Source organism: Colletotrichum jinshuiense, chromosome 3, assembly GCF_051148585.1.
Source record: "Colletotrichum jinshuiense chromosome 3, complete sequence".
NCBI classification, from domain to species: Eukaryota; Fungi; Ascomycota; class Sordariomycetes; order Glomerellales; family Glomerellaceae; genus Colletotrichum; species Colletotrichum jinshuiense.
In genome coordinates, this window is record NC_139310.1 from 4,752,615 (window position 1) to 4,776,518 (window position 23,904).

Here is a 23,904-nt window from a genome sequence, read left to right on the forward strand (position 1 = left end):
ATGATTTGGACTGGGCCACCCCGCCGGTGATCCATGTTCCCCCACTGACGTCAATTTAAGCATCCCCAGGCCTCCGTGCTCAGACCCTGAAGTTGCCAGATACCTAATTAGCTGACGTCGCCTCCACACGTAACCGTCGTGCAACTAGGTACGAGGTTCCCTATGAAATTGGCGTACTTAGGTAGCCTACCCCTCTTTCGCCTCTTGTAAACATTCTATCCTAGCATACATGGCTTTCTTCTCCTCGCTCCAACAATACGCCGGAACCATAGCAACTGTCGCAGCTGGTGCAATCATTGCCAGAGTCGTCGGAAACATGCAATCAGATGCGCAAAACAACCTGGCCGGGCAGGTCTCTCAGGAGCCCGGAAACTACAAACCCACACCCACCGATGTCGTCATCGTTAGGACCATGTTCGAGAAGGCCTTCAACTTCCCTCCCGAGCTTCTAGACCTCATTATCGACCAGGCCGAGTACTGGCCGCACTCCGAAGCCAGCATATACCACCGGGTGACAACCCTTCGCGACCCCCTGCGCGTTGTCGGCACGACCAATGACGAGAACAAGTTTATCCTGAGGTGTCCTCCTATAGGCTTCCTCGGCTACAAGAAAGTCGGCCCAGCGTTCAAGACCGCTCCCCTTCCGCCGAAGTCGGGCAACGGATCCCCTGTCACCGAGCCACTCCGCAACCTGACTCTCCTGGAACCCACATCAAGCCCCACGGAGTTGGCTTCCGAAGCTCCCAGAGAATACTTCGCCGGATCGATGAAGCAACCCCCAACGCTGACCCACCCCGTTCGGAAGATCGTGTTCAAGTTGCGGAGTAAAGATCAGGGATGGGGCGGCGGACATGGCGACAGAGGAACCTATCGAGGATCTTGGTCATGGTTTGAGGCGGGATTGGAGAAGTTTGACAAGGATCGGACTTGTGAGTAAAACACCACCCATTCGGGTCCTGTGGAATACTGACAGTTTAGGCACCGGATCATGTGAAAGGTCTGCATCCAGCCAAGATCCTGACAACGAGAAGAACCATGAAACCGACGAAACAAACTTCTGCACCTGCGGTCTACAGTCCATATACCCTCCGGTCGAAGTGACACCCGACGGAAAACTTGCATACCACCACAGTATGCACGCGCTGGAGAACCTCAAAATCCAAAACAACAAGACTGCCCACAAGGAGTTTATGGATCATGAAGTCGTATGGTCTTGGACCGACAATATTCATCCTGAATCGCCAGAGGCCGATCGTCTGGCGGAAATTGGCCGAGGCCGGGGAACTGGGACTGGCAAATTTGTTCGCGATCTGAAGTTGGGCGATGTCGTCACAGTATGGGCTAAGGCGAGGTTTGGTGGCTGGTGCAATTACGTTGAGAGCGTCAAGGTCGAGATATACTGGGCGGTTTGAGGCCTCGGTGCTACAGTAATCAAGATTCGGGCTTTGTCACTGTTCGTTACCCTTTCATAAGATACAGGCGGTGTTTTGTCAATGAGTAGGACGGGTAGTGTTATTGATATCCCAGGTGCGAGCCAACGATTAACCCCACGCCCCCTCTTGTGCCACCGATGTGCATGGATAGTGGGCTGCAGCAGAACATGACATCCTGAGTTGATTATTGGCTGATTGCCATACTTCAAGACTTATGAATGGCTAAGCCCAAACAGGTATATGAGTAAGCAGTATGATTGTCCGCACCCCGCCGATATTCCATAGTTCATTATTCGTTGCAGCCAACATAGATTGTGACACCACAGATGACTGATGAATAAAGCATTCTAAGTAATATTTGGAAATGAATGAAGAAGTTCAAGTTCTTTTCGAGGAGTTATTGCGACAGAAAGTTGTGGTCGAGGCTGAAGCTAATGGTGGTGACACGCCGTTAGGTGTAGATAATACCGCACACATTCTGATCGATCTCAAAACACAAGATGTCAATTACTCCATTCATCTGCAAGAAATACGCGCCAGAATACAGAGTAGCATTATTCCTTGCCTCAAATTCCCATGATGATTGCTAACAGCTGCGTAGGTTGTATGCGTGACCGTCTAGGCACTCTGTGGGAGACTCTGCTACTGCCCGATCCATCACTGTTATGGAAGATCCTAGCTTTCTCTCGGCTTTCTTTTTGCTTTGTTGACCCTTATTGCATGCGGGAGCGGCTTGAGGCATTCCTGAATGTTCTCGCAAGAGCAGACTCCAGTGTTATAAGCCCCAATTATACACGAGACATATGGGCGGATCAGACTCTAAGACGATGGGTCACATCAACAGAACCACTAATTATCTCGCTGGAAACCTCTATTCCACGAACTCAGCGGCTGGAAAGGTTTGGCTTGGAGCTCATAAGCCACATCGAACAGTACAATCCCGTTATCATCATGCTAAGTGGTCTCCCGCCTTCAGTTGAAGGCAATTTCTTCGCCAGCCTTACTCCCGAGATGGTCATCGAACAATTAATTGTCCAAGCCTTGCGGTTCGTTCCTGTGGAGAAGCCCTTGGCTTTTCTCTCAAAGAATATGCCATCCTTCAAGGAGCCTCGAAACTGTCAGGGATTGTTCAATCTACTGATGAATGTCTGCAAAATCATTCCCAAACTCACCATCGTTCTGGACATCAGAATACTCTCGCCACGTTTTGAGGATGTTACGAAGTGCTGGCCACTTGAATTTCAAAGAATTATGAACGCCTTGTGGGAGGCACAGTCATCATGTTTGAAAGTGATGTTTCTCAGACGAAAGGGACAAAATTCGGACATAGGAGGAGTTCTTAGCATCGAGGGTGCAAAACCAACAGAGAGCAAATTGGCTTCTCTTCAACCGTTTGAAAGGCCAATACCGCCACCGCCTTATACCGCTACAAAGTCCAGCGAAGAGTCTGAAACTCTTCCTGGGTCCGCAATCCCAACAAGGTAACGTAAAATAATTTCTTTTGGCTCAACACCTAATACTGACTGCCATACACCAGCGCCGAGAATGCCAATGTCGGTACCCAAGAAGCTTCCTCGATTTACAGCTTCAATTCAAATCTATCATCGAAAACTGCCAATATTGAGCAACCTGATATCGATTCCCCGACCCCAAACTCAGAAAGTAACGACAAGCAACAGTCTTGGACATTACTAGAGAATCGAGTGCGGGAGTTACCCTTCGAAGATCGAGCCAACGTCATCGATCTCTATCAAGATATTGGTGACCCCCTCACGCATCCTGAACAAATAAAAGTCGCCATCCTTTGTGCCTTGCCTTTGGAGGCTGATGCTGTTCAAGCTCTCTTTGATATTCACTGTGATGGCATCGAGATAGATAAGATGAGAGCTCTGGATGACAGCAACGCTTATTCCTTCGGCATCATCGGCAACCATCATATAGTGCTAGTTCACATGCCCGGGATGGGTAAGGGCAGTGGCGCGATCGTTGCGACAAATTGCCGACGGAGCTTCCCAAATGTGAAATTGGCTTTGGTCGTTGGAATCTGTGGCGGCGTCCCATTTTACGAGAAAGGAAAACTGGAGATCATACTCGGCGATGTAGTTATCAGCGAGGGCCTCGTTGGTCACGACTTTGGAAGACAGTTTCCTGACAGATTCGTGAGGAAGGCTGCGATATCAGACAACTTCGGGAAACCTCCCGCGGGGATCAGGAGTCTTCTCAACAAGCTAAAGGGGCGGTTGGGCCGTCGAAGGCTAGAAGAAAAGGCATACGAACACCTTCAGACATTGAGACAAGAGCTGGGAGATTCGGTAAAATACCCTGGCGCAGCTGAAGACATGGCCTTTCAAGGAGCCTACAGACACAAGCACAACGACGCGAATGCTTGTACCGTATGCTCCCCATCAGGATCTAGTTCAGACATCGTCTGTGACAAGGCGCGAAGCTCGACATGCGAGGAGTTGTCCTGCGACAAGACCAAGCTTGTGGCTCGCAGAAGACTTGACGCGGTTCTGAACGTTACAGCACTCGGATCATCGGGACCCTCCCCGGCAGTGCATTTTGGCTATGTCGCTTCTGGAGACCAAGTCATGAAGTCGGGGGAGCACCGCGATAACATTGCGAAGGAAGAAGGCGTGATCGCTTTTGAGATGGAAGCTGCCGGAGTCTGGGATACTTTTCCGTGCCTTGTGATCAAGGGTGTATGCGATTATGCGGATAGCCATAAGAGCAAGGTGTGGCAAGACTACGCAGCTGCAACAGGAGCTTGTTATGCGAAAGCATTCCTCCAAGAATGGAGAGTCTATAGTTGATAGATCACGCAAAATCCATGTCGCTAACCCAGCCTTGCCTCTCAAGAAAGAAAAACATCATGTGAAGCCTGGATGTGGCGTATAGTAAGCCAAAGTTGACATGGGGTTTCGGTTAGCCGTCCTATGAATGGACAGTATTGATGCTGACCCATGCAGCGGCCAAAACCCCAGCCTGGTTGATAATGATCGTAATCAGGCTGCGAACATCACCCTCTGAAACCTACATCTATCTATCGTTTCCAACAATCCGAACATGATGGCAGGCGAAAAGCGAGGCTCGAAGCGGTCTCGAGCGCCGCTTCCGCCTCGATTGGAGGGTTCTTCATCTTCCGCAAAGAGAATCAAGATTGCGCCATTAAGCAGCCGCTATCGGGCTGACGGTGAGGTGGCACATGCTCGACAGGCCCACTCATCGTCACAAAGCCGCGAAACAACTCCTGAGAGCCAGCATTCAGGTAAGATTTCAGGCTCTGCCTCTGTAATTTTGGTTCATTACTGATTTGGTAAAGGGACTGGTGTCTCAGAGTATCAACCAAGGCGGCACCCAATCACCACTATCGACTGGCGCCGTGAGCTGTGCCATCTTTTAGATCTACCACCCGACATACCCGATGATGAGATCTTGGAGGCGATGGATGTCGCATCCGACACCCTCAAGCAAGCTGAAAGCTTGAGGTACAGAGCTATGCAGCAGCTAGAGCCTCCCAAATGCGAGGTAATATACAAGATACACTGTTTTGATACGGACACCGAAGAACTATATCTTGATGAGCCGTGGGTGGTGGAGACCGGGCCGTACGACGCTCACTTGAGGGGAAGCCACGCAATCCCCCATCTCGAACTCCATCTTGAGAGAAACAAGGAGATTACGTTCATTGTCTATCGCAACTTTGAATGCTGCGCGGAATCGGCCCCAAAAACCGTGGCTTATCATAGCCGTGTAACAAGGACATTGGACTCGGACCCCTCAAGCTTCTTCAAGAGCGAGGACATAAGCATCGTTGCTGAGGACTTGTCGGAAACCCTGCAGGAGATGGCTGATCTAGCGTTGCAAGGCATTCCGCATCCGAAGTTCAACAGACGTTCCGATGATGATATTTCTTTTCCGTATCTGTGGTGGTTTCACCGACGGAAAGAGATTGACCTTATCAGCGATGCACTGAGCCCAACGTTCCAAAAACATCTTGAAGTCTTCCAAACATACATTCATGGCCGACTGGAGAAAGAATGGAGTGCAGTGGATTCCTTGCTTGCGCAGGGTAGGATCACAGCTAAGTACATTCGGTACTTGTTCGTATGTTCAACCAGCCTCGGCTCACTGAGAACTAAATACTGACTCTAATTAGGTCCCAAAGTCCATCTTGATATCTAAGACCGAGGGAAGCAAAAGATCTCAATTAAATGGAGTATCTGCCACCAACTGGTTGAGGGTAAATCAACCGTCCCCCCAAAACTTCTCTGCAACCATGAGAGTCAGCTTTTGGACGTTCCGAGGAACTTTCACACAAGTTGAATCATCCATTCACATAGGCGAACTCCCAGAAGCGGAAACCGATGGATCGTTCCAGATTGAGGATCTTCTCATATACCCGATGGATTATGCGAGCGAGGGGACGATTGAGGCATTGAAAAGCCGTGGCAAGATGTTCTGGAAATGTCGGCGGAGAAACTATGTTTCCTCGTCTCGATTCTCAGACGATGGTATTCAAACATCAGTGAGGATCCATGTAACGCTACCATAAATATTGTTTGCTTACAATGATTCATTAGGCTGATGCACGATTCATGATCGACTTCCGCACATATAATCAAATGCACGCTAACACGGACGACGACGCAACAAGCGACGACATTGGAACTGAGATCATGGCTCAAGATGAACCAGATCTTGGAAACCAGTTCTTCATGTGTCTCCCGACAAATCTAATTGGCTTCAATATGCAAAAGAAAGAATGGGGTAAGGCACTTGGTTGATTGAACACCTTGGCAATACTGATTCACGTCAATAGTGAAACTCGAAGTCGCCTTTCTGCAGGATGTCAGATGGAACAACGAAGCCTTTGATCACTTGGTCATTGATAAAGAAACAAAGGAGCTGGTAAAGGCGGTCGTGACGACTCGGCTGAGGGCAGAAGAAAACACCGACATCATTGATGGGAAAGGCAATGGACTTTTCATATTGCTCCACGGGTATGAAATTACAGTGGTGTCTCAACCGTTTCCAGAAGCTGATACAAAATTACAGGGGCCCAGGAACGGGAAAGACATTAACAGCGGAAAGGTCTCTATTTAATGATTATTTACATCTTACGTCAATGACTAACACGATCGTTAGTGTGGCCGAGATTGCCAAAAAGCCCCTCTATCGGGTCACTTGCGGTGACATTGGAACCAAGGCAGAAGACGTAGAGAAGGTGAGGCTAATGCACGAATATAATCAAATGCCTTGCTAAATGTGTGAGCAGTACTTGGATACCGTTCTGCTCCTGGGGAAAACTTGGGGCTGTGGTATGTTGCAAAAAAAAGTCTGTATCCCCTTGTACAATTCGTGCTAACGCTGTTAGTGGTACTTCTCGATGAAGCCGATGTTTTCCTTGAGGAACGAACGCTGAAAAACCTTGAGAGAAACGCACTCGTCTCCGGTACGCCTTGCGTCATGAAAGTCGCGCAAGTCACTGAGCTAACTCAATCTCACAAGTCTTCCTCAGAGTTTTGGAATACTACGATGGTATTTGCTTCGGGTCGAGACGTAACTAGCGTAATGCTAACTGATAATATAGGTATCTTGATTCTTACCAGTAATAGGGTCGGAACTTTTGATGAAGCTTTCAAGTCTCGAATCCAGCTAAATCTGCGGTACAAGAATCTCAGCGAACAGCAACGTCTGCTTATTTGGGGCAACTTTATCAACCGCATTGAACAGTTAGAAAAGTCTAGGCCCCCTACTAACGAGTTTTGTGAGGGAGAAACCCGTCGGAAAGAAACAGAAATTAACGCCGAAGAGATTCGGGCTCATCTACAGGACCTGTCCAAGACGAACCTGAATGGGCGAGAGATTCGGAATGCCATTTCAACCGCTCGTCAGCTAGCACTCTATCGTCAGAAGCCCTTGGGATATGAGCATATCCTATCTGTGATTGAAGAATCAAACAAGTTTGACGAGTATCTGAAGGAGTTGGGGCAGGGATTTTCGACGGATGACATTCGTCGCGCGCGAGGGGAGCGATAATTGTGCCCGGGTCATGAAACCATTACTACAAAAGATCATTCTGACACCGTCTTTCTTGCCATACTTTGGCTTTTATGTAAAACTTCTTAGAATAGCTTCAAACTGCAATCTTTAGCTCATGAGAGACTAACTGTTTATCAGAACGTGCAGATCAAGCAATAGGGGTTGTTCATGCACTGAAGTCTTCAGTAATACCATTCGACCATAATCTCAAGAGCGTCCTCCGGTATTCGGAGATATTGCCAATCCCTATTCAAGCATTGTCTGGTAGGGATAATTCACCCGCAACCCCGTAATTTAGCCGGGCGATTATCCAGTGGCCATAATGATTAATAAGGTGATGACATGATTATCCCCCCTCTCGAAGTTTGTTGCCGACATCACATCATTACAGTCTTTTGGGTTTAACTAGCGCACAAAGAAATCCTTTGACAGCCGGAAATTAAACCTGATAATTCCAACTACGAACGTTGTTCAGGGTATTTTAACGCATTACCAAGGCCTTCTGTCGGCCGGTATCTTGAGTTAGTATGAACATTCGTCCACTGCATCAGCGCTTCGCTGCTGAGCATAATTCGAAAGCTTCTCGACGGACCAAGCAAACTCGAAATTCTCAAGTAGTTTCGCCAGATCCTACACATTCACCGACGTTGCCTGATCAACACGATGCTAAAGAAGGACTAAACAAGGAGGGCCGTGCTTCCTCACAAGGCGATGTTTATAGCCAGGCTGAGGTGTTGAGCCCTCACGGTTTACGAAAGAGTGGCATCGATCGGATATTACCCGGGTCACATGCAGAGGAACGAGAGCCCAGAGACACATTGAGGTCGTTCCTTCAACCGCTGATTGATGATGATCCACATCTGGTGAGTTATTGAAAAGCCTAGCATAGCTAGAATGAGGCACTGACACAGCGCATAAGTAGAACAAAACGAAGGCAACACAGGATTACAAGATAAAAACTTTAACAGAAAAAGAGTGGAAGAAAACGACGGGACTTTCTCCTGGTTCAAACCACAACCTATCTATACACACACAGTCAGGAAAGACAGCTTCCTTTAATAGACAGTCAATATGGGAACGACAAGCTCGATTAAGGCATATGATCAAAAGGCAGAATAAACTGATAGCAGAGCGCCCAGCAGTTCCTGCTCCACCGTCTCCAAGGCATTCATCAACTGTGTCGCCGGATGATGAGCAACTCCTCCAAGTTTCGTCCACGATGGAGCGCTCCATCTCCATCAACGACACAGCGTTCTCAAATTTGAATACCGAGCACCAGGTCCATATTCAATCTCTTGCAATGCCACGCTCAAAGCTTAGCCAAACGAGGCAGAGTGACGACGAGCAAAATTCCAGGTTCCACTTCAAGTCTCAACTTGGAGCTAGCTTTGAGTCATATTCATCGATACATTACACGATATCAAAAGATCATACCAAAGATGATAACGTTTTGAAAACCACTATGCTCGCTGCCTTGAAGCTTCGATCAAGAAGCCACAGGGAAGACTTTTTGTCTTACCGTAACTTAGACACTAGGAGAAGAAAAGGGGATCAAATATCTGTTAGGAAGACTGCATTTCAGCCCAATAGTTCCAAATTCCGAGAAAACTTTCAAAAAATGGAACCACGACTCAATACAAACGCCACTTTAAGAGAGAATCTCCGGGACTTCGAGCTCCCCTTCAAATTAACCCAGAATTCTGCTAGCAGCAGCCTAGATGTTTCCAACGAACTCAGCCGCAGCCAGGGTTCTCAAGAAGGTCCACCATCATCTTCATCTGATTTCGAAGAAGACAATAATATACTTTTTGCTCCTTCTCAGGAAATATATGTTAGGGCTTTGGCAGAGCGGCGGTCAGGTCTACCCAGAAATTCCCCAGGAAGGAGGAATGTAAACATAAGACTGAATCAGAAAAAGAAAGAATTAGAACGGCAATATACGAAGACAGTACGGAAGAGACGAAGATTGAATGAACTTCCTCCACCATCGATCGATGGACCAAAGGGATTGAAGTTGGAGCTCGTGCATGAGCAGCTGCCTATCGGCGAAAGTGATCAAGGGCTATAGCAGCGAGGAAGACAAGCGGGAGCCTAGGCTTTAAATTGAGGGCAAATCACTTACTGTTGGATTACTCAGCCAGAATACAGGGAGCTGGCCAGCAGCAGCAGCCGGCCGCGGCAGCGGAACCCGGAGATTCAACCTCCGGGCTGCCAACAGTGACATCTTCACTACTGCTGCTGCTGCCAACCTACCTACTCTTCTACACACAAGATATAAAGAAGAATACAGTACTAGTTTGACCCTTTGATTACGTTCGATTACTCCCGTACGGGTAACCTGTGATTCCAACACTTACCCTGGAACTCGAAAATCACAGTTGGCGAACGAGCGATGCTCCCGAGTATCTCCATTGGTCGTAAAATCGAACTTGGTTCACCATGCCTCTTCCAGTTTCATATCCGAATAATAAATTATGCCCTGTATGTGTCGTTTTGATACTGAGTGTGGTGAAGTCTTCGGAGATAAACAAATAGTAAGTGCATTCCGTTTGATGTTCACAGCTAGACTTTTTGGTGACTGTGCGGACTAGGCATTTCGCAGGAGCAATCCCTAAGATAATATGCAGAAAATCACTGAGGCAATGAATGACAAACAGTTTGTGGGAAAAAATGATAATTAGCCAAGTTTTCCACCTATGGAAGAAGTGGCGGGAGACAGTGCCCCAGGACGAGTCTAAGCGGGAGTTTAGATGTGGGTGGGGTGGTGTCCGGCAATGCAGCGGGTATTCGCCGATTCGGGCATACACTTCTAGGCCCAAGGCCCGGCCCTGTGGATTCCCGTGGAGAACACCCGCGATGGAATCCCGACTTGGGCTGATTTAATAACCCCAGCCAAGCAGGCAAGAAATTGCAGTAAAACTCGATTTACTTACAAATCGCGCTACGTGCATTTTCTTCGTGGATAAAAATACTGCTCCGCGTTGCTGCCGTCTATGCTGTGGCTCGCGGGCTGCCCTGGGCGCTTTTTGTAGTACAGTAATTCAATAGTAAAGGAGTCAAGATATTGACTCGCAGTCCTCTAGTTCATCCGTAAGATTGGATGAATCTAGGACGGGACCAAGGTACGTCTTGGGAGTAGGTGTTACAGGCGGCTCCCTGAGTGTAGAGCAGGTGTTGCTAGCAAGACGATTTTAAATACAGCAGTTGATGTGCGCCGGGGTCCGTGTGCATGCCAATCTCGTCTTAAAACCCTAGGATTGCCTTATTCTCCTACTCCCAAGCCCGTAAGAGTCATGCCTAAGGGCAAATGCCATTGCACGCGTTCTTTCCCCTAGGGCACGGCTTACCCCAGCCGGTTTTCGGGTCGCAACAATCAGCGTCCTAGAAAATGGAGGATCAGCTTCTACAGGATCTTTAGTGAGCACGGGTTTTCCAAATACTTACACATCTCGTCCGGTCAATGCCAATGTTCTTGCAGAAGTTAGCCTGCTCGATTCCATTGCCGCAATTGATGGACTTTTGTTGGCGGAAACAGGCGTCCTCGCCAGCGGTGCCTCCCCAGCAGCAGTTCATATCAATGCTGGTGCCAATATGGCACTTGACAACAAAAGTTAGAAGGATTCTCAATATGAGCGGTTTGATTCCGAGAACTCACAATGGCATAAGCGCTGGTTGCGAGGGCAGCCAGAACGATGGTGATGGAGTTGCCAAAAATCATCTTGAAGGAACGGAGTGGCCTTGAAGGATAAATGAGTGTGGGTGTTATGAAAATAAAACGATGTTCTAGTAGCTTTGATGAATGTATAGTCAAAGCAACTACATCCGTCGGTCGCCACAGGAGTTATATACCTGACAGAATAACGAGCCCAGGTTCCTCAACCTAATCGTGGGTAAGTATACAAGGCTTTACTACCATCTCAAGAACACGTGCCAACACAAGTATCCCGGGTCATACGTCTCTGTAGCTTCTACATATTCAAGTCATTTGACCAAACTAAACTATCACGAGGGATTCAAAGTCCCGGATTGCCTAAAGCGAGGCGGTGCACTTTGGATCTCATGCTACTTTAGGCAGACACAAAAAGATTCATTACCAGAGTGCTTGGCAATTAATTTCATTCAATCGGCCACTTGGCAGATGAAAATAATCGGTCGAGACCACAGTATTGCCTCGCACGAGCCAATAGTTCCAGGGGCACGCAGCGTCGGTGAGTGGGTGGCCTTGAGTCATACGCTTAGAGTTTTAAGGCGGCCGCGGGCTCCATGGAACTAGCTCTACTGGAGAATATATTCCGTATTAGGCTAGGAGGACGATATGGCGATTTTCTTACATCTCCGGAAGTACGATGGGATGGAGCAAGGTGTACCAAATACTTTTGGGAATTCTAGAGCCTCGGAGCTTGGCCGATGGCGCATCTGTGCGGTTTAGGTTTCTCATGAATTTCAAGTTGAATAGCCTACAGTCTGTTAGACAAAGAATCCCAGTCTAGAGGCATACCAACTTGCACTGGCAAGACCATCCAGCCAGTATATTTGTTCATGGGACCCGGATCTTGGTGTGGTGATAGTGCCAAGAGACTGCCATGGCTGATATAGCAGATGTCACATGTCATAGGCAATACGGGGCTAAAAGCATCAAATTCGGTTACTGAGAGCTGCGCGAGTAGAGAATAAAGCGTTGAGAGGTAGCATTATACTGAAAAGGCAAGCGACTCCCGAAAAGAATGATTTTGGGTGATTAGAAGCCTGGAAATACAACGTGTTAGAAGTCGGTATAGGGTGGTGTGCATTAGCCGCATGAGTTAAGCTTTCCGACAGCCGGATCTACATCGATCGCTTAGACAGGCACGAAAAGGTTTGAAAAGTTTCTCCCCGAGGACCAAAGATTAAGGAAAAAGTTACTTTTTCATCCTATTACACGCCCCAAAATTTCTCTACTACACTAAACAGACGGTTTACAACGCCAAGAGCACTAATAGCGACGAACTGATTCATGTGTTACAGTTCAAGGTATTGCATTGCCCCCGAGTGACCAAAGATTGAGGTCGAGCTGCTGCGGCTGTGTCTTTAGGTGAAGGCGCGATGTGGATTAGACGGCGAGTCAGTGGATGGGCTTGAATGTTCGAGATGCCTTCTGATACTGAAGCACACTCGCAGCTGGCAAAAGGGGATCCCACGAGAAGACGATCCAGTCCTTCAAGCCCAATGATGGGTACTCAAATAATAATATAAGAAGGCCATGTTGAGCCGCTTCTACCATCGATTCTCAGCCACCATCTCATCACATTCAACTCACTCTTTACTTCACTCTTTCTAAGCCCCGACATTCGTTGTCTAACAAACCAAACATTCTTTACTTCAAGTATTGTCAAAATGCACTTCTCCGCTGGCACTCTCCTCCAGGTCGCGCTTTGCGCCTCCACCATCAACGCCTTGGCTCTGCCCCAGGGCGGAATCAACACCATCGAAGACCGAGCCGCCGGCGATGACGCGCCTACTGGAGCGGTTGATGCCCTTCAGGAGCGCGCTGACACACCGCCCTCTCGGGCTGTTGTGTCTCTCACAGGAAAGAAGCAGGAGGACGGGACGTTCGTCGTCGAACCCGCGCCAGAGGGCCAGGACACGCAAGCCTTGCAAAAGCGCGTCAGCCCGGCTGTCGCCGTGATTGCCGGGCCGGCTATCAACGTCTTTGCCTCTGTAGTAACTGCGGCCGTCCACGCGGCCATTGGCGGCCTTGCTTCCATGGCTTTCTGGAACCCGGTGAGCATTCTGTGAAACTGGCTTGCATTTTCGCAGTTGCGCCCATCAGTGGCTGACTCTTCCCCCAGGTCCGCGAGAATTTTGTCAAGAACACCGTCAACCGCATGTATGATAACAACCCCGACATTAGAAGGTACCCTGCTGCAATTTGCTACAACAAAGGGTATGACGTTCAACGTCCCGCGGGGGTCATTGGCAAAGTCAGCGCCAAGCTCACCCTTGGGGCTCTCAACACGGAGTAAGGACACGACACCTCTGCTATAGACTAACATCAGGCTAACAGCTCTTGTTCACAGTTATGACTGCATGTATATGGAGGGAAACAATCAGTTCTACACCCGCGCCGAGGGCGGATGGATCAACGTGAGTTGTCCTACAGATGTGTTGGCAATGTGTGGTCGCTAACTGTCCGGCCTTTTCAGCTTGGCTACGCCTACGACTCCAACCGCTGCACCCACGACAGGGGCACCGGTGATCTCACTTGCCGGTAAATCAGTCTTTCATCTCGAGAAGACAATTTGCACGGCCCGTCGCCCAGCTTGTCGAGACAGATCCCACCGCCAGCCTCACTTCTCGGGAGCAATCACGGCGGTTGCATCTTGGACTGTCGTTATCGTTATGAAATCAGAATCGTAGGATAGTTGTCTCAAGTGCGGCTGTAGTATAGAAAGCTACAGAAAAATAGAAAAGTGTTTCACACACCCATGGCAACTGGCTCCAGCCATGCTTGCGCCTCATAGGCTTTGCGATGCATCTCCCGCCGCGTCTAAAGACATGGAGACCACCCTGCGGTAGTAGTGCCAGCCTTCCAGGAGCATGAACCCGCCGGCTTCAAGGGCTGCAGAGCCCTCATACGCACAGCGCCCAAACTCCATCACAGCGAGCGGCTTATCGCAGCGGTATTTTCTAGGCCAGCGAGGTACTCGCCTTCACTCTCGCGTTGCCAATAGTGGTCGACGCCAACGAGTTCAAACAGCGCCCAGTCCACGGATTCTCGTTTACATTCCGAATACGTCACCCGGCCAAGGAAAACGGGCCATATTGTTTGCAAAAACGACCTAAGGACTTCATTGAGCTTTCCAGACGCCTTGCGCAGCCCATCCGAGACACCGGCACCGCCAGCTCGTTGCCCAGCTGTTCACTCAGCCATGTGACACGTTCCGTTAGAGTCGCGCCAGGAATTATTCCCTGGTTGAAGATTGTGTACAGGCACTGCGCGACAAATATAATGTCAAGCCGTTCCCTACGGAGGTCTTCAGCTGCCTTGCGCTGCCTCAGTGAAAGGCCTACTGCGTGAGTAGCGCGCGCAGTGGCCACGAGACGCGGAATGGATTTGCTCTTGATGCGTACGGCGTTGGCGTGGAGGTCGTTAGCGATGACGCGAAGATCGTGAGCTACGAGGTCGGGGTTAAAGGGGTCGACAGACGGGGGGTTTGGCTTGAAGTGAGGTCAACGTCTTAAACTACGCCGCGGTACTTCATGTTGGGCGGATGGAAGCTTTGTCTGACGAAGCAGGCCTCGAGATAGGGTAGAAATGCAAGGTTGAAGTCCGCTCCAGGGGGCAGAGAATACCCTCTCAATATTCAGACTTAACAAGTCGCCCTCTTGAGTCTGCGGGGGGCAAACCTTTTAAAATATGGTGCGTCCTTCACTAAGATCGGCGCCCTCTCTCGCTGCCTCCGTTTTTGTACCTTTGCCTTCAAGGGTCCTGCGTACCGAGTAGTAGTAAGCCCTGGCAGACCGCCCCCGCCGTTTGTTGCGATCCCCCAGAAATACCCCCTATACAGCAAGGTGTAGTATTTGACCAAAGCCGGAAGCAGGATCCCGAGGAAGAACAAAGAGTACGAGTGTACAAGCAACTGATATTGTTGGATTACTCAGCCAGAAAACAGGGAGCCGGCCAGCAGCAGCGGAACCCGGAGATCCGACCTCCGGGCTGCCAACAGCGACATCTTCACTACTGCTGCTGCTGCTGCCGACCTACTTACTTTCTCTTCTAATAGATACACACACACACCAGAATACATTACCAGTTCTGACCATTCGTCGCTTACGCTTAAATTACCACCCGTACGGGCATCCTGTGATACCAACAGAGAAATATAGATGTTTACATTAGAATTCAAAGACCGAGAGACAATCTTGCGCAACCCCCTGGCTTAGTAAGTCGCGCTTGTGGATAATTATTGCCTGACATACCGTGGAAAATTGCTTCCGTTATGTGCATGTTTACAAACTTCGGCTGGTCATCATTATACTCTGTTCATTCAAAACCCTGAACGAAGTCCGAGTACTAGTCAAAAAAGGGTGATGGCTAAACAAGATGATCCCTTCGGAGGCCGCTAAAGAACCGAATACCACGTCTTGCGCTTTGTAATACGTCCCCCTCAGTGGATTCATGATTCCAGCGCATGGGTTCCACGCTTCCTGCAGCATTTATGGGCTTTCCTTGGCAACAACATAGCTATGACCTTGATAGATATTACAGCTTATTAATCAAACATCCTAAGTTCTGTAACTCTATGGTTGTAGAGTATAATACTAATCTTAAAAAGGAAATAGTTAAAATAAGATGATCGCTTTAGAGGCAGCTAAAGAAGACGAATACGAAGTTTTACGCTTTGTAATGTGTTCCCCTCGGTGGATTCATGATTCCAGCGCATAGGTTCCACGCTTCCTGCAGCATTTATGGGCTTTCCTTGGCAACAACACAGCTATGACCTTGATAGACATTACAGCTTATTAATCAGACATACTAAGCTCCATAACTCTATGGTTGTAGAGCATAATACTAATCTTGAAAAGGAAATAGTTAAAATAAGATGATCGCTTTGGAGGCAGCTAAAGAAGACGAATACGAAGTTTTGCGCTTTGTGCTACATTCCCCTTTGGCGGATTCACACTTCCGGCGCCCGGGTTCTACGCACAAAACAAAGATTGGATTTCGTCGGCGTAGCTGGCCAAGTCCTGACAGGGAGCAGGTTAAAAAGTGGTCAAGCCCTGCTCCCATATCGGATGGACACGCTACACAACGACATCACACCTTCACATTCTAATCAAACGCAATGAAAACACTTATTATTGGCGGTACTGGCATGATAGGGGGCCATGCGGCATTGCACCTCAAGTCTAAAGGATACGAAATAACCATCGCTGGCCGTCGAGGACCTAGCGAAGTCCCTGGCCTGGCCGAGCTTCCTTTTATTAAAGGGAGCTATCTACGAGGAGAATTTAGCCTGGAGCAGCTATCCCAATTCGACGCTGTTGTCTTTGCGGCGGGTAGCGATGTCCGCCACGTCCCAGAAGGCCAACAAGCGGACCAGCATTACCTTTATGCCAACGGACAAGCCATACCAGAATTTGCCCGGCTCTCCCGACAGGCCGGTGTTAAGAAGTTCGTTCACATCGGCAGCGTCTACCCACACGTCGTACCAGAGTCACCCGTCTCGAGCCCATACGTCCGCTCAAGAAAGCTGGCTGCGGACGGAGTCAAAGCACTGGCTACCCCCGAATTCCACGCCTGCAGTCTTGATCCGCCCATCGTCGTTGGCAGTGTTCCGGGCATGACCATACCCATGTTTAGGGCATACATTGATTATGCAACGGGCGACTTACCCATCCCCCCATTTGCTCCGGTCGGGGGGCTTAACTTCATTTCTACCCAATCGCTGTCTGAAGCTATTGCTGGAGCTCTGGAGAACAGCCATGCTGTATCAGGAATGGCTATTTTGCTTGGAGACCAGAACATGACCTATGCGGAGTACTTTGAGATGTTCTTCCAGGCTGTTGGAAACCCTCAGACGCTGAAAGTACTGGATCAAGAACACCCGCTGATGCCTAGAGGATCGCTATACGCAGGCGACAGGGTAGTCGAGTATGAGCCCGACGCGGTGCAATTGGCAGCCCTGGGAGGATATCGCCGTAACGATATCAAGAACACGGTCACTGAGATTGCATTTCAATACCATTACGCTCACAAGACGAACAATCAATAAACAATTTTGCTTCTCTCCAAGTTCAATTACTCTCTCTTGACAACGAAATAACCTTTGCTTAAGCCCAGCCACCATTGGCCTCCATGACAAATCGGGAGGCGTATGAGGACAGTTAACTCAAGAGAAACGCAATTACGCCAGCAAAAATATTGAATCACCAGCGCAATTATTGACTGGAAGTAATAAGTCTCAAACCCAGGGGTGACTTAGCTCTTTGGTACTTGCGTCCGAGTCGCTTCTGGCACAACAGCGGTGGCTCTCATCCCCTGACCTCCACACTCTTTGCGCCGAAGCATGCGCCAATGTGATTACAGCGTGCATGCTTGCTTGCGACGTATGAACAGCCAAGGCCAAAATAAAATATTTACCGGACGAAGTTAACGATAGCTGCAAGAAGGCCGTATCTCTGCGCCAAAACTATAATCTTTTTACTTCGCGGGCGTAATTTCGCGACAATTACTACTGGGGGGACGTTTCATCCAGTTTAAGTTGGGTCGCACGTGGGGGGTCGCAAGGGTTCAAAAGGCAGGGTAGCACCTATGAGTCCCACCGCCCAAACATCACGGCTTACCTACATCTACCGGTAGCAGACCCAGGTTGGGATTTCAAAGTTATTCTAGAACAACACATGGGCACGTAAATTGCTGTTCAGATCAGTTGGATTCCATGGCGTTGCCATCCCAATTGTAAATAGACGTTGCGATTGAATATAACATTGGTCTCTTTAGATTGGGCTAGTTGTCAACACTAGCCTTAATTGCATGTAACTTGGCGACTGGCAACTCAGTGGCTCAGCGCGATTCATTAGAACGGTAATCACGATCCTCTCTTGGTCGATAGCCAGCTTAGCTAACCCCGGGACTTGTGATTCAGTTATGTCACATCCTATCCCAATAGAATCCGAGCGCACAGACACGACCACACCGGCGCAGGGGTTGGTCTCTAATCTACTAGTAGAAAGCATAAGAAAGACGCAGAAGGAGCCCACACACCATTACAGAATCAATGAGTCAGTCGCGATACTATGATTGCAGGACAAAGCAAGAGCCCCACTACCAGGTAGATGGGGCCGTGCTGCCAGGACTGCCTCGGCAGCGATATTTCAAGGTTTCCGTGTATTCGGTCTACATTCTTGACTCTTTAAGATCAACCAAGGCCGGAAAAGCAACCATACTGCATATTGCCGGAAGGTTGTTTGTACCTACCAATTACATCACAATGATCTGCTTCTAAAAATTAAATCTTGGTCGAGTTAGCTCCCGCACTCCACTCCACTTTTTGAAGACAGGCAAGTTCAACACGCAGATTATGCCTTGAGCTATGGCAGACTCGGATTTTCTCTCGCTATTTTCATAACTTCAAGTAATTAAAGCTCATATCCACGTCGTCGTTATAACCTCAAGCAGTGGTTGGCCCGAAAATCGATTACCTAGACCGTAGCAGGGTTTGATATCTTGTGCGGAATCTAGTGACTAGAATTTGTCCGTACAGGTAAAGAATATTGACATGTCTGGCTCTCGATATATCGAGTTAGCCTGAAACCTTCTCCGCGTGGCGGGTTAGATTTTGCGAACAATTTCCGGGGTTTCACAAGTTCTAGCCTAGGTAGGTGCACCGGAATCCCGATAGCCCCTTCAATCCAATTTCCGCTGTCTGCTTGAAGATACTTCTCTTCTGCATAGGCCAGGGTGTCTTTCGGGCTCCGGGCTCCAGGCTCCGGCTTCAAGTACCTAGAACAATGTTCAAGGAGCTAAGCAAACTTGTGCATTAGCCTTTCCATGTCCAAGATAGGCTTTCTCACCCGGGAGGAGCCTTGCTTTTCGAAACCTTGAAGCCAGCCCAGACGCTGTATCCCACGCCCTATAATAGATTTAATCAGCTTGTAAAGCCTTTCATCGAATTTTTATTTGTAGGATTTTGGGACTGTGACAACAGTCCATGGCAAACTCGCTTTGGAAGCACCCTCAGTGAGCACATGTGTCTTTCGTGGAAAACGATAGATTATACATTGTTTGAGCCGCTCTGAGATCGCTGACTACCAGTTACGTCGATTCAAGTGCACTGTCTTTTAATTTAACTGCTATGTCTGATCAGGATGGGGAGGCACTGCTGCTTGAACACATAGCACCTAACTTGCAGCACCCGGAGGATGTTCTGCATAGCATCAACCTCGTGTCACAGATTCTGGCAATAACTCTGGTCAGTTTATTCATGGCCCTCCGTTTGTACACAAAGGCTTTTGTTGCACCCCCTTTCCACACTGATGACTGTAAGTTCACCCTGCTTCCTAATATTCGTCGATAGAATTCTTATTCATTTTCCTTAGGGATGTCATTGACAGCATGGGTAAGAAAACCATCGACTGAGAGTAGATATCAGACATTATGCAAATACTGACGCGTAAGCAGATCATGTCTCTGGGGTATTACGCCACGACGATCGTAGGTGAGTAACAAAAGCCAAAGGAAACTGCGCCGATACTAACCACCCTCATGCAAGCGGGCTATTTTGGCGGCGGTTTTCATGTCTATGAAGTCTCAGTGGAAGGTCTGAAAGATTTTAAAAAGGTATATTTTCTCCTTCTCTTAAAACACCAGAGTCCAGAAGTAACTGACGTCCTCTCCGGGGGTTTATGCTGCTACCCTCGTCTATACTCCTTCGGCTTATTTCACAAAGCTCAGCCTCCTCTGGATCACGATCAGAGTATTTAAACTGCACAGGAAAACGATAATAGGCACATACTCTGTCATCATCTTCATAAGTTGCTATACTATACTGGTTCTCTTTATTAAGGCACTCATATGCCGACCGGTTGCCGGCTTTTGGGATCCAACAACTAAGGCTACCTGCTACAATCAGCGCGCCATCCTGGTATCTGATACCGCTGTTACCGCCATCACCGATATGGCCGTTCTATGCCTACCTGTGCCTGTGGTTGTGACTCTCCGGATGTCGTGGAACAAACGGCTCAAGGTCATTGCCATGCTTAGCTCCGGGGGCATCGCTACGGCGGCAAGCATTATAAGACTGGTTCTCGTGATCAAGCTACAGAATTCGCATGATGAGCCAGTAGACCTCATACGCGTCAACCTTCTTGGGTATGCTAATTCTATCCCGCTACCATTTCCTTTGTCGACTTCTTGCAGTGACTGACGGCACATTCAGAACAGCCGAAGTGAGCATAGGTCTGATGTGTGCATGCCTTCCTGCTATCAACATCCTATATATGCATGGCTTCAACTCGTCGCCAAATTCAAGTCGAAACACCATTGGAAGCAGCAGAATAATTGAGCTTAAATTCGTCAGAGGCAGTAAGCTCAGGACTCAGCGCATAACAACAACGGAAGTCGCGCCGGTGGTTGAGAATCAAGATCCGCCTCCAACTCCAACACAAGAAAAGAGGGAGACGTACATTTTCCCATTCGAACTAGTCAATCGGCCCCCGTTAACAGCATTGCGGGAAGATGTGGAGAGAGGAGTACAGCAGGAAGATTGGTATTCTAAAGTGGTCGCTTCACCGTTTTCGGAACCTGGAGCTCCAGATTGGGCTCGGAAAGCTGTTGGATCATAATGTCAGACTACAAATCTAGAACACAAGTTCGTTGCTCAAGAAATTTGCGTTTCAAAACAATATACCCAATTACCCAATACACGATCGATGTGTTTAATCTCGTCGTATAACAAAACAAATATGTAGGCGTTCCGGACCGGCCTATGTAGTAGTGTTTATTTTTATGCTCATACAGATTCGGAGAGCACCCTGGAGGAATTTCAATGCGAATCCCAGCCCCAGGCTCTATTTGATGCTGTCGAGGTTGAGCCTCCTCCTGCTGTTTACTTGCGGGATCAAGAGAGTACATGGCCATTCGACTGCGACTCTGAAACATTACAAGAACACTCTTGGCACGTGGTTGTCGTGTCCCACAATGACGGCATCGGCAGCCAATTTCGCAAAAGAAATTGCCATAGGCACTCGTTGCGGCCACATCAATGCCTGTAACTGCATGAGAGTCCGTATTACAGGGGCATCTGGTGCAGTTGGCACAATAGCTGCGCAGCTGATCAACCAGATGGTAGGTGGTCATGCGGTTGCCCTGGCTTCATCTTGAAACCAAGACGCAATGAAGAATCTCGGCGCATGCGAAGTGTTCGATTACAATAATCCTGGTTGGGAAACCCAGATTAAGTGTGTGAGCCTGGTTCTCGATACAGTTGGCGGTGATAGCTTGAGCAAGACTTGGAACACTGTCAAGGACGACGGGATCATCATCACTATTGGGGACCCGCCGCCGCCTTGGGCACTAGGACAAGGACAGGCTATTGAGTCGGCTGGGCGTCCCAACATTTGCTACAAGTATTTCATTGTTTCTCCCAATGGCGAAAGACTTTGGAAGGCACCCAAAATGATTGATGCTGGGTATCTGAGGATATTGGAAGTAAAGCCGTTTTCATTTCATGAGGTTGAAGAGCGTGGGTCGTAGACAAAAGGCTGTGATTGAATTCATTTGAAGGTTACTTTGTAACATAAATCTTACCGCCAATAAGACTCCAAAACATGGCGCATAACACAGTGCAGTCTTCAGTGATTGAAAAACAAAACTTTTTACAACCCAGATACTATCCTGCACAACCACTATGCCTCACTTCAGTGTCATATCCCAAAAATCAAATCACGGCCCATTGCCCATCCACTCCGCAAGTTGAGGGCCCAGATCATCAATATTGTACCACCCACATACATTATCCATTGAACTCAAGGACGCAAAGGCGTCGGTCTCGCTGCTCGATATCTCAGGGGCTGTCCCAAGGCTTTCAGTGGCACCACCACCGGAGAGACTTGGCAATGAACTGAAAGCTGTCGTTCTGCTGTTGTTGGGGACCTTGGATTCGAGCCCTAGTACGTGGCGAGCAATGGCCTGTATCTCTTGCACATTTCTCGCTGTTCTAGGCCAGATCTCGCCCAACGCTTTGAGACATCCGATTGTCATCCGAATTTGATCTCTTGCGATGGTCAACTTCTTTCCTTTAAGCAAGAAATGACAGGCTGAGAGTAGCGCTAGTGTTCCTTCGCTAACCATACAGGTAATAAATGGGCTATGATGGAACGGTCGAATAGGTAGCGCCAAAAGGTAGATCTGTGCCTCCACAGATCGTAGGACTCGTACAGTATGCACGTTGACGAGCTCCGTTTTGGGGTTATCGAGAGGCGGTTCCCGGGCGCAACTTGAAACATCCTCCACGGGATTGAATCTCAGGTCTGACAATGGTCTGTGCAAGCCAATAGTCGCACTACAAGGACGATTCAGCTTTCAATCGCATTTGGCTAAATGGATATGCAGCAAGCAGCGAGAGACTTACACATGTACAACCAAGTGCGCTTGGAACATGAGCTCGTCAATATCCCCAGTATCATTCATGACTTGCTTGCGTCCTTTCGGCAATAAAAGAGACCATGCTTCGATGATGGAGTCGGCAGATTGAATCACATGCACCGAATCTTCCCTGGCTGCAACCTTTGGTGCCATAGAAATTGCCAATGCCGCGCATTTTACGGCGCCAATGAGGTAGGCAAAGGATGAGAACGAGACGTCCTCAGAAGCAAATTCGCGGCAGTTGAAATCTTCCAGGGTTTTTGGTTCGGGGATTTCCTGTGAACAGGTAAGCTCCAAGCCAAAAGCCGCAACCCGGCGATGTTGTTGTGACTTACCCCGGACTCATACTCCGATTCTTCGCAAGGCAAGTCCACAGCGGCCTCAATATCTACAACTGCAAAGTTCATTGTTCCTAGGGTTCCCGCATAGTACGCTTCCACGATGTACAACATCCACCACGTCCTCCTCCAGCACTCCGTCAGCACTGGATCTTCGCCTCCATGCGTTGTCGCAAAATCCTGACGAAACATCTGCAAATCGATGGCAAGGCGTACTGCTATATCCATTTGCTGCTTCGATTGAGTCATATAGCAATTCCAGAACAAGGCCATGGAATATATGAGCCGGCACTGCACCATAACGGGATCTGTTTGTGGTGCTTGCGAGAGGCACATCTCAACATCGTCTTTGAGAGCAACTGACCATTCTTGAGAGGCGTATATATTTCCAATAAGACGAAGTACGGCGATGAGAGGATTGAAGCTTAGTTGTCGGCTCTGATTTTGGTATAGCCTCACGAGATGGACCCGTGGTAAGAGTAAAGGATGAAGCTTGTGGAAGTTCTTGTAGTATGAGGCGATCAAGGGATCCCTCTCGATGTTGTTGAATTGATCTTGAGATTCTTCTGATGTTACTAAGGCAGAATTACCATCACCTAAATCGGTGCCATTGAGATAACTAAAACCATTGAAGTTGTCTCCCTCGACGAATTGAGTGGTAGGCTCTTGGCTCGAACGGGCAGCCGTTGATGGCTGCGAAGTGGGTCTATCGACCGACGCAACACTTTCTGATGCCGCAAGACGTTTGCGCCTCTCTGCCAAAGCTGCACGGTCTAGTCCACCACGACGTGACGGGGCGTACTGGCATTGCTTCGCGGCACCAACGCATCGGTGGCAGTGTGGTCTGTTCCCATCGCATTTCACGTGACGCGAGCGACACGTCAAGCAGGCCAATGAAGAGCGGCTAGCTCCATCATTGGGTGGCACGTGTGCTGTAGCAGAATACATGGAGACTGGTAGA

At 48.7% G+C, this 23,904-nt stretch overlaps 6 protein-coding genes across 6 annotated transcripts; 4 read left to right on the forward strand and 2 right to left on the reverse strand.

Moving 5' to 3' along the window:
* Window positions 1–229: 229 nt before the first annotated feature.
* On the forward strand, window positions 230–1,412 carry EsH8_III_001245 (uncharacterized protein; the record flags this gene model as incomplete). Its single annotated transcript, XM_083262970.1, has 2 exons — window positions 230–929; window positions 979–1,412. The coding sequence occupies 2 exons, from the start codon at window positions 230–232 to the stop codon at window positions 1,410–1,412; spliced, it is 1,134 nt and encodes a 377-aa protein (XP_083123457.1).
* A 3,090-nt stretch (window positions 1,413–4,502) lies between these two features.
* Window positions 4,503–7,475, forward strand: EsH8_III_001246 (uncharacterized protein; the record flags this gene model as incomplete). The annotated part of the gene is made up of 11 exons (XM_083262971.1): window positions 4,503–4,701; window positions 4,756–5,540; window positions 5,593–5,961; window positions 6,017–6,203; window positions 6,256–6,436; window positions 6,492–6,527; window positions 6,582–6,660; window positions 6,712–6,754; window positions 6,811–6,888; window positions 6,945–6,974; window positions 7,027–7,475. 11 exons carry the CDS (start codon window positions 4,503–4,505, stop codon window positions 7,473–7,475), a joined length of 2,436 nt encoding a protein of 811 aa, XP_083123458.1.
* A 3,300-nt stretch (window positions 7,476–10,775) lies between these two features.
* Window positions 10,776–11,196, reverse strand: EsH8_III_001247 (uncharacterized protein; the record flags this gene model as incomplete). Its single annotated transcript, XM_083262972.1, has 3 exons — window positions 10,776–10,859; window positions 10,923–11,075; window positions 11,134–11,196. 3 exons carry the CDS (start codon window positions 11,194–11,196, stop codon window positions 10,776–10,778), a joined length of 300 nt encoding a protein of 99 aa, XP_083123459.1.
* A 1,655-nt stretch (window positions 11,197–12,851) lies between these two features.
* Window positions 12,852–13,729, forward strand: EsH8_III_001248 (uncharacterized protein; the record flags this gene model as incomplete). The annotated part of the gene is made up of 4 exons (XM_083262973.1): window positions 12,852–13,238; window positions 13,307–13,476; window positions 13,535–13,601; window positions 13,661–13,729. 4 exons carry the CDS (start codon window positions 12,852–12,854, stop codon window positions 13,727–13,729), a joined length of 693 nt encoding a protein of 230 aa, XP_083123460.1.
* A 2,574-nt stretch (window positions 13,730–16,303) lies between these two features.
* Window positions 16,304–17,233, forward strand: EsH8_III_001249 (NAD-dependent epimerase/dehydratase family protein; the record flags this gene model as incomplete). The annotated part of the gene is made up of 1 exon (XM_083262974.1): window positions 16,304–17,233. The coding sequence occupies one exon, from the start codon at window positions 16,304–16,306 to the stop codon at window positions 17,231–17,233; it is 930 nt and encodes a 309-aa protein (XP_083123461.1).
* A 4,670-nt stretch (window positions 17,234–21,903) lies between these two features.
* On the reverse strand, window positions 21,904–23,192 carry EsH8_III_001250 (uncharacterized protein; the record flags this gene model as incomplete). The annotated part of the gene is made up of 3 exons (XM_083262975.1): window positions 21,904–22,522; window positions 22,592–22,881; window positions 22,941–23,192. The coding sequence occupies 3 exons, from the start codon at window positions 23,190–23,192 to the stop codon at window positions 21,904–21,906; spliced, it is 1,161 nt and encodes a 386-aa protein (XP_083123462.1).
* Between the last annotated feature and the right edge of the window lie 712 nt (window positions 23,193–23,904).